This window comes from Limulus polyphemus, unplaced genomic scaffold (genome assembly GCF_000517525.1).
Source record: "Limulus polyphemus unplaced genomic scaffold, Limulus_polyphemus-2.1.2 Scaffold5163, whole genome shotgun sequence".
Taxonomy (NCBI): domain Eukaryota; kingdom Metazoa; phylum Arthropoda; class Merostomata; order Xiphosura; family Limulidae; genus Limulus; species Limulus polyphemus.
Genome location: NW_013670773.1, coordinates 33,445 through 43,715, shown reverse-complemented (window position 1 = coordinate 43,715; position 10,271 = coordinate 33,445). Strand labels below are relative to the sequence as shown.

The window sequence follows — 10,271 nt, the reverse complement described above, 5'->3', positions numbered from 1 at the left end:
GTCACGTTATAACGCCCCACGCCTGAAAGGGCTAGCATATTTGGTGTGATGGGGATTCGAACCCGCGACCTGCTGATTGCGAGTCGAGCGCCCTAACCACCTGGCCATGCCGGGCCCACTTATTTTGAATAATAACAGTACAACACTAATTAATAGAACGTATTATTCATTATCAGCGGAAAGATGATTAAACCATACGTGAAAAAGAGACTTTAATGTATATAGTATAAAGTGTTAAAATGTAGAACTTGGTCAATTACAAACAAAAGTAATAGAACTGCATCCTTGAGGTCTGGAATTGTGCGAGACTTTCCACGAGACTTCACGTACCCTCACAACCGGAAATCGTCCGGTGTTAAATCTGGTGGACGAAATGGCCATTCACACACACACAAAAGATGATTTTCTCCTAATATTGTTCCGCAAGGCGTGCTTTACGTGGCTACCAATATGTCGAGAGGCAACATCCTGCATGAAAACTGTAATGTCTATCACATTTCGTTTATGTAGCATTTAAATCACATTGGTTGTGAGCATTGCATGGTACCGTGCAGTACTAACTTTCCAGGTTTGCAGTCTTCGTGCTGATAGTTATTTAATAAAAAAATTATACGGTCTAATAATAAACTCATCTGTGAAATCAAACCAAAATATCTCTGAAGCATCATAGAGATGTGTGGGAAATATTATAGAAAATGCAGTTCCACACGTTGGAACTTCCAAAAAAAGAGTGAAATGTGCTTCATCAGTCCATAAAAGTTTGTCAAGTCATTGATCATCGACTTCCAGTCTTGCCAAGAATTGATGCGCAAAATTAACACTTTGGGTTAAATGGAAATTCATTCAGTGCTTGAACATAATGCAACTTGTAAGGAAATGTTCGTAAAGTTAATCAAAGAGCCTTACGAACAGTTGAAATTGACAAATTTTGACAACATAACATGCACTACTACACCCACGTTCCCTAGTGTTGGTTTGTTCTCCTAAGGCATGGTTGATTTCAGTGATAGTTTTAGTAAGTGTCGGTGGTCTACCCGAACGTGGCTTTTCACAAGTGCAACCTTCATTTATACATCTACACGCACAGCAATACTGGAACAAAGCCCTCTATTGATACTATCCACTCTATGGACTCTAAGAGAAGTCTCGGCCATGCATCCTTGGTGTAACAATATTCCACTAGTCCTCCTCGCTACACAGTTTCAAGTTGGTTGAATTAGATTCACTTTAATCGACAGACCCATTTATACCCAGGATGAATATGCGAAAGAAACAAACATAGAGGCTTCCCTGGTGACAACTGTGGCATTACTATGAAACAAAAACATAGAGGCTTCCCTGGTGACAACTGTGGCATTACTATGAAACAAAAACATAGAGGCTTCCCTGGTGACAACTGTGGCATTACTATGAAACTAAAAAACATTAGAGGCTTTCCTGGTGACAACTGTGGCATAACTATCCATATGGTATTTCTAACCCTTTCTTTGCCACATCGTTTCTGAGATGTGACACGCTGAATTGTCTTTATAATCACTATATACTTAGGAATGTTCAGGTAATTTCAACTTTAATATTCCAGTGTGTACTTCATTCCAACATAATTGAAAGTTGTATGTACTTACAAACATTAATTCTTGTACCAGCATAATGGTTGTTCCTTTCCTAAAACCGACAGAGCCCAGGATATATCCACCGATAGAGGGACCTATAAAAGCTCTAAGAAAAGTAAAATAGAGTATTATTTTAGTACAAGGCAGTAGTAGATATGTAAAATAATAATCTAAAACACAGGTTCTCACCCCTCACCCACCCATCCTCACCAGAATACACACACACCCTCCTAAATGTATTTAGTAACTAAAGAAAGTCTCTCGGATCCTATACTCATCAGATCAGTATATCTGCAGTAACTTATCCTATATTTAAGTGTGATTGGCATAGATAATGGACAAGTTAATGAAATTTCCATTTTTTTTACCTATGATATGAAACTCGACATTTACAGTTGCGGACTATCTTTAGAATACTCACGATTTCTCACATTTAATGTATGCGAATATGTTTATTACACATCAAATGCTCGTCTTTTATTGAAATGCTAGGAGTTGGAAACAGAAAGGTCTTCTTCTTTAGTTACATTATGTTTAAAATTATTTTTCACATATTCATTGATTTTCACATCATTAAAAAAAGTACTCAAGCTTGTGTTTTAACCACCTAATTAAATGATAAATATTATGTTCAATCTTGCTTCCAGTGACGCTTATTCACCTAAGTTGTTATAGAGGCAGATATTTTTCTAAGGATTATTCGAAATGGTTTGTCATCTCAGTTTTATGTGAATATTGCTGTATAAATCATGAAGATATATGGTATTTTTTTATTTTTTGCGCAAAGCTACGTAATAGACTATTTGTGCTCTCTGTTTACCGGAGGGAATCAAACCATAAATTTTAGCGTTCGAAGTCTGTAAACTTACCGGTGACCCATAGGGAGACTATAAGATGTATGAGGTACAATGTTGATATTGAACCTAAACAGCAATACGTAAAACTGTTATGATCACAATCCAATATTCAGTATTCTTGTAAACCACGAATTTTCAACACTGAAGTAGGGTCAAATGATTGAATAAATAGAAGTTTATAGTGAATGTTAATGACAGTGTCAGCTTTCCGATAACGAACCCAGAATCTTGATGTAGAAACATTTTCCATATACTCAGTAAGATTCTAGTGTATTTGAATAGTATTTTCTTCCATTGTTTGCTTTCTCTTTAAATATTCGTTTTCTAGCTATGACCCATTGACCTAAGCTGGAAACCCCCTCTAGATGTAGGCACGGCCGGATTTTGACCCTTTGAGACCATATACCGCGACACTAGAGGCCTTTTCTTAGAGTGATTCAAACTTGACGCCCCCTTCATAGGAGGATTGAGGCGCCCATGCAATTGCATGGGTTGCACCCCCCTCTAAATCCGGCACTAGATGTGGGTCATGTTTTGTAAATCCGGCACTAGATGTGGGTCATGTTTTGTGAAATATGGAGGTGTCCTTTGGAGACTCTAGGCAAGCGAAGACTTATATACTTCAAGGAATTTTCAGCACCAATGTAAAAGATGTATTTGTGGTTAACTTTGATAATTTCGGCGCTAAAAGTCTATGAAAAAAAAGATGTTGTCAGCGAGAATACTTAAAGTTTCCACAATATCTGTGTAATCACGTAAGTTTGTCCATCAGTGGTGTATAAATGCTTGGAATAAAGGCATTCCACCTCTTCACAAAACAAATATCTCAAGTTTTACCTCGGCATGTCTTCAGACATGGGTGAGCTAAATAATTACCAGATTTCCGTTAGAACAAGTCACGAAGTTTTCATCATTTCGGTAACACACTGTACGCCTTCCAACTTGGCGTGGAACCAGTCACAAAATTTAGATCATACGAATCTTATCTGATACACCAATGTTTTATATATATATATAAATGTAGCTCAATTCGATATTGGCTTCAATGTTCATACCGAATTCTAAACGGGCCTACTTTCACTCTCACATCGTAATGCTTAACATACAGTCGAATGCGATTCGAGTGGTGTATTCAGTCGTTTCAAAAACACTCTTGCTAATAAACTATCGTTAATTGCTGATCATTATTTGTAAAAAAAAAAAAAGTTTTGTTTAGCCTTACATGAACCTGAGAATGTACGTCTTTAAAATTCCTGCTTCTTTTCCATTGTGGAACATTGGGATTACCGAGTGAGATCACTTTACCTTAATTTACCCAAATATTTTAGCCCATTCACTAACTTACCATACAACTTTGCATGGAGTAACTATAGCATCCTCTTTACAACTTTCACGTGCTGAAATCACTCCTTTTTTCTGGATAATTTTCTTATTCGATCCTTTATTTTTAGATATATATATATAACAAAAGAGGGAAAAACACCCTTAACACATCCTAAAATTAAATGTAGATAGTAATAGTTTAGTGACTGTCGTTTCGCTTAAGGTTGGTAATGTGTGAAATTTATTCATTTTCTCACGTTTGTTGTACAAATTACCAGGGGAATGCAGCCAATTAGCACTACTCTACTACACCCACCCACTCCCCCAATCCATGCTGCCTATTTCATAAGGCACCCATAGCGTAAAGTGCGGGGAATATTTTGTGGAATTGAACGGATTCCAACTTTGATCCCCAGATCTGGAAGCTAGAGCTCTATCACAGGGCCAACTCACGAACAAACAAATTTATTAATATTAGATATAATAGTATGGGATGTAAGATAACAAAATTATTCAACCAGGAATAAAATATTTCAAGAAATTTGGAGTAAAATACTTTTAAAGTATTCCAGCTCAATTTTTCCAGTATTTAATAATCTTAGAGTTAATAACATACTGTTGCCTCATGCAATGTTGGGAGCAAGTGTTGTTGATCATTATTTAATTTCTGTAGTGCATATTTGTGTATAGAAGACATATTAATACTAGAAATATACCACCTTATTACAAAATGTTGTTTTTATTCAATTAGACACTCAAGGTTTCGCTTTACAGCTTCTTCAGGAGCATTCACTAAAACACAAACCGAAACTGACAGTGCAGAGCTTCAAAATGAGGTCGTTTCTTTCTAGTACTAATGAGTATTGTTGATGAAAATGTTACTCATTTAAATTGCAATATGAAATTTTTATATGTATAAATAATATTTACAAATTGCGTTGTAGGGAAACCCATTAACGAAGTTTACAAAGATTCTGAGCACAGAAATAAAGTTAACTTCAATGTTGTTTCTTGTAGCAGGCTTTTCTTTTAGCGCAAAGCTATACAATGGACTATCTGCGCTCTGCCCATCATGGAGAATCGAACCTAAGATTTTAACGTTGTAAGTAAGTCTGTAAACTTACATCTTACCTATCGGGAAATAAGTTAATCCCCCCACTTCGAAAAAAAAATGCTGTAGATAACAACGATGTTTGTTTGCTACACAAAGGGCTATCTGTGCTCTGTCCACTACGGGTATCGAAACCCGGTTTCTAGCAGTATAAGTCCTCAGACATATCACTGTGCCACTATACAACATTCGGACAAAACTGGAAGCGGAAATTCGAAAAGAGTAAGACCAAACGTGAGATTTCATATCATTATATCAAGCGTTCCATTAGAACTGGGGTGTATTAATAGTAACATTTCCACTAATAAAAAACATGACTTACGTATTTTGTGTTGACTTGTAATGATGGAACTGAACAACACGAAAAAGAAAAACAAGGACCGTATTTTGGAGGAGTAAATTTAAAAAGAAAAAGTAGTTGCCCATCGCGTCATGCTCCCGGTAGTTCAGTGGTAGGTCTGAGGTGTTGTAACGTTAAAAATTGGGCTTCGAAACCCGCGGTGGACAGAGCACGGATAACACATTTTGCATCTTTGAGCTTAACAACAAACAAACCATCTTATCATTCAGAACTGTTTAAAATAAAAGGCAATTTTTTTAAATAATCCTGAGGATGACGTTGTAACGTCGAAACATGTAGAGTCGTCAAATTTTGGAAGGCCATAGATAGGCCTAAATAAAATGTTTTTAATTGTGTACCAGTTTAACGTTGAATATTAGTTATGATTTTAACAACTTCCTTTCTTTGAACTGGTAAAATATTCGAATTCTATTTATTTTTACTCAATTGGCCAAAAAGCTAAACCAGCTTATTCTCTCGTTGTTTGATCCTTGTTACAGAAATAAAAATCCGTTTTTTTTAGATATTTAGGCATATTGGAGAACCTTAGAATCATTTATGTGATAAAATAATTTATTGCTCATGCTTACTATTAAAGCGATATTTCGAACCTAATCTAAAAAATACCATTTTCTGAGCACCCCCGTTTTCCTTTGTCCCTGAATTCAGAGTCAGAGGAATTAAACCGAAATCCTTACCAAGTTAAATAAATATAATTTTATATTGTCATATTGCAAATAATAATAGTAAAATAAACTCCTGGATATGATGGTTTTAGTTTGACATCATAATTATCCGTAAATTTCCCTTATCTCTTACTTTTATTTACTTCAATGTGAACAACACAAATCTAGTCGGTTATAATTTACTGAGGGTTAATTACAGTTTATAGGTCCGAGACATGGCGCCAATAACGACACCTATATGTATATACTCAGTTCACAATGAATCCCCAACCATTCAACTGTGTAATGCTATCTGATTGCGTCACAATAATAATAAAAAAAGCCGTCAATCTACTCCATAGAAATATAAAAACTGAAAAAGCAGAGCGTTTAGGACAGCAACAGGTTACAGCATTATACTCTTATCAGGACTAACACGCTTATTCGCAAAGTGAAGGCTATATTTCAGAAGAAAAATTTCTCACTTAAAATGCTTTGCAACAAAGCTGGACATATTCATTGATACAAGATAATGAGTAAGGAATATGGATTAACGAAGGTAAACAAGATTCTAACCAAATCTGGATATTAACGGCTGTTTTCACGAGAAAATGCCGAAAATTACAGCAGCCCTACTCTATCACATAAATGTCAAGTATCTAGATGTAACTCCAGTATACTTTAGTCTATTAAGACATGGTCTTAGAAGCCAACGTCTACGTTTTTACTGCTATCTAAAATTACAGCAGCCCTACTCTATCATATAAATGTCAAGTATCCAGATGTAACTCCAGAGGACTTTAGTCTATTAAGACATGGTCTTAGAAGCCAACGTCTACGTTTGTACTGCTATCTAAAATTAACCTCTCAGTCCTTTACAGAAGTTAATTACAATAGACTTTGCAGTTTCAAGCAAGAATGGGTAATCAGAGCGGTTCAGAGTATCTCCAAGGGTAACAAGAGATCTCAATCATTACTTTAATGAAGTGTGATTAACCTTCACTATTACTAAGCTATCATATGATGAGAAACGTTATCATAAGCTATTGTACAGCTTTCTAAAACATTGTGAACAGCCTAAAACTACACTACAGCTTAAAATAGTGTTCACCACTTCGTAAGTATAAGAAATATTTCTATATCTTCAACCGCAATAAAATTGGTTTTAGTTTTTTGCATTAAGATACAGACCCGACACAGCTATATCCTGAATTCGTTAAAAAGCCTCTAACTAATTCAAAAATTTATTCAAAAGTCTCTAATTTAATTTAATAAAATTCCCTAAAACTTTACTTCAGCCAATCAACAACTAACACTACATTCTTTGCTGGTATGAAACAATGCAAATAAAGTACATAGTAAGAGTCTCAACTATATCAACAGAACCAATCACGTTAATACGATTTTATTTTCAGTAATAAAATTATTCGGAAGATTGTTATTGGTCGATACATCTTTAGATGACCAATCAGGGTCTGAATATATTTAATTTTTAACTATTTACAGAACTTAGAAACAAACATGATGAGCCATGTATTCTTATTTTAATTGGTACGATTATTTAAGGAATCATGCATGAAGTCACCCATTTGATCCTCAGAACTAGTCACGTGGCTTTTTTTTTGTTAATTAAAAAGACAGTTTAAGCATTTGCGCCAATTAGAATTTTATAAACAGCTCAAAATAGGTTTCTATTACATCACAAATATTTCATCTATATGACTTCCTGTAGAACCAAAGATATTATCAAACAAATGTTTCATCTACAGGTTCATCTAAGCCAATCATGTTATTCAATAGATGTTTAACACCTGCCTGTAGGGCCAATTCCATTAACCGACGAATATTTCATCTACAGGCTTATCTGAGAGGCCATTCATATTATTCAATAGATATTTAACCTTCAGGTCTACCTGCCTGTAGGGCTAATCCCATTAACCGACGAATATTTCGTTCTGTAGATATATTTTTTGGACCAAGCACAAGGACAACGTTAGTATTTGATGTTAGGATCAATCGCCTGTATCTTCTGTACGACCAACACTTCAAAAGAAAGAAGACTAAACAACCTATTGGCTCACCTCAAGTCTTCATTAAACTTTTGAAGCATTATAAAATCAAGTCCAGAACTAGGCACTTGTTTTGAGTTAGGCTAATAAGATCAGTAGGTTGTTTTCTTTTTCTCTTCTGTTGCATTCGTTAAATTACAACTACGGAAAGAGATATCCTTAGCATATAGTGGTTCTGTTCATAACGTGATTACTATGTCCTATAATATTTTTATACAAATGGCTTAAAGCGCTTTTGCTATTTCAATAAGTTAGTAAAATTACAAACTAAAGATGTGTAAGTGCCATCAACCATGTTGGGAACACTCGAGGTCCCTCAGCCACATGTTCTTCATGATTTACTTGAGCTTCTAATCCTCCCTCTCCCAGTTGACCGTCAGCCTCCTAAGAAAGAAGTCAATTAGATACAAAAACAGAAATGCAATTCTACATCCTCGCACAAAAGGATATGCAAAGGAGTTATACTAGTGGAACTGTTTCCATTTTTAACTATTCTTCTCCTTTCATACACCCATATTTCGTGTCAGGGCTATTTTTACAATGTGAAGAAGTTACATTTAATTGTACTTACAACAACTGTATATAAAATTTATACATGTCGCTATAGCTTAGTCGTATCATTTTTTTAATGGTAACAATGTGTCATGGCTGACTATAATTATTTTTACACCTTTATTTTAAAAGCTGGTAGTTGGTAACCTGATGTAATCCAGTTATCTTAGTTTCAATACGAAATATGACTCCTTCTTACCACTCGTTAATTTGCAGTAAAATTGACTAATCTTTTTTTTAATCAATATATAGGTTTATTTTTAATATAATGAATTATCTTGAAGAGTACTAACTAAAGATAGATAAAATCCTCACCCCAAAGCTTCTGAAGACGTGTATAGCGCAGACACCATGCCATAAGTGGACAGATCATCGGGATATCCTCTTCTCCTAAGATATCAAAAAATGAAGATAGCTTGGGATGCCTTATTAGCATTATTCAAACCAAATAACAGTCTATATTTTCCCAAAGATATTTCATGGATAGACGTTTGCAATTCAAATGATCTTTTTTCAATCGGACAGATAAACTGAGAAAAAAATGGCATTTCTAACGATAACAATTGTAAGAATACAATAAATCAAGGACGTTTCTGGCCATAAACTATTATAAGAACAAAATAAATCAAAGCCATTTCTGACTATAGTGATTGTCAGAATACAAGAAATTAAAGGCGAGAAACAATAATAAGGATATAATAAATTGTTTGGTTGTTGGTTGCTTGTAGTTAAGCACAAAGCTACACAATGGGTTATCTGTGCTCTATCCACCACGAGTATCGAAATCCGATTTCTAGCAATGTAAGTTCACAGACATACCGCATTGGGCAGCGATATAATTAATTAAAGACTTTCGGCTATAATTATAATAATAATTCAATAAATCAAAGGGAATTTCTGACTATAAAAACAACAAGGATTGAAAACATCAAAGGGAATTTCTGGTGATAATAAGGATTGGTAATCATGCTCAGTTTTAAGTTAATAATTTCTTTACGTTCGGTTAAGAATATGTGAAATTCAAGACTTTATTGTTTGTTTGTAATTATGCACAAAGCTACAAAAAGGGCTATCTGTACTCTGCCCACCGCGGGTATCGAAACCCGGTTTCTAGCGTTATAAAGTCCGCAGACATTCCGCTGTGCCACTGGGGGGGGGGGGCAAATTCAAGACTAGAAAATCCACCTGATAGAAGTTCACTACTCCATCACCAACTTTGGGAGACAAAAGAGTAACAATATAAATTAACATATTGGCATTAATTTGCCCAAATGCATTATATTCTTATTTTTAAAGCTATGACAAGCTAGAAATGAAATTGACACAAGTATGTCAGAGAGAAATGTTTACTTACAGTGCATTCTTCAAGGCACTGCCAAAGGGAGCAACACATTTACAGCCATTCCCGAGCCCCAAAAGTACTTGAGCCAATACAATCAACCACAACTGCCTATAAAATAAAAAGCGGAGGAAAGGTTCTTTAAGAAAAAAAGTGGAAAAAAATCAACTTTGTGATTTTTTAACAACATCTGAATGATAAAATAAAATAATGAAACAGTTGACAGACCGTTCGTTTGTAAACCTTTATAGTGGTTGCTGTAAATTATACAAATCGAAAACAAATCAAGAACTTACGAATTAGGCCTAGAATGTCAATGCTTCGACATTGTTTTATTAGTTCATATTGTCACGTATCTGCTCGTCTGTTAATTTCCGGTATAAATTCTTTCCGAAGAACTTC

The 10,271-nt window shown here is 35.0% G+C and overlaps 1 protein-coding gene across 1 annotated transcript in view; it reads right to left on the bottom strand.

Annotated features, from left to right (window-relative positions):
- Positions 1-10,271, bottom strand: part of LOC111089067 (MFS-type transporter SLC18B1-like) — a 34,998-nt gene that overhangs the window by 1,413 nt on the left and 23,314 nt on the right. The window contains exons 11-13 of the mRNA XM_022400814.1: positions 9,885-9,980; positions 8,846-8,920; positions 1,626-1,719 (exon numbers count right to left, since the gene is read on the bottom strand). Coding sequence (XP_022256522.1) covers positions 1,626-1,719; positions 8,846-8,920; positions 9,885-9,980 — 265 coding nt within the window. The remainder of the gene's footprint in view (positions 1-1,625; positions 1,720-8,845; positions 8,921-9,884; positions 9,981-10,271) is intronic.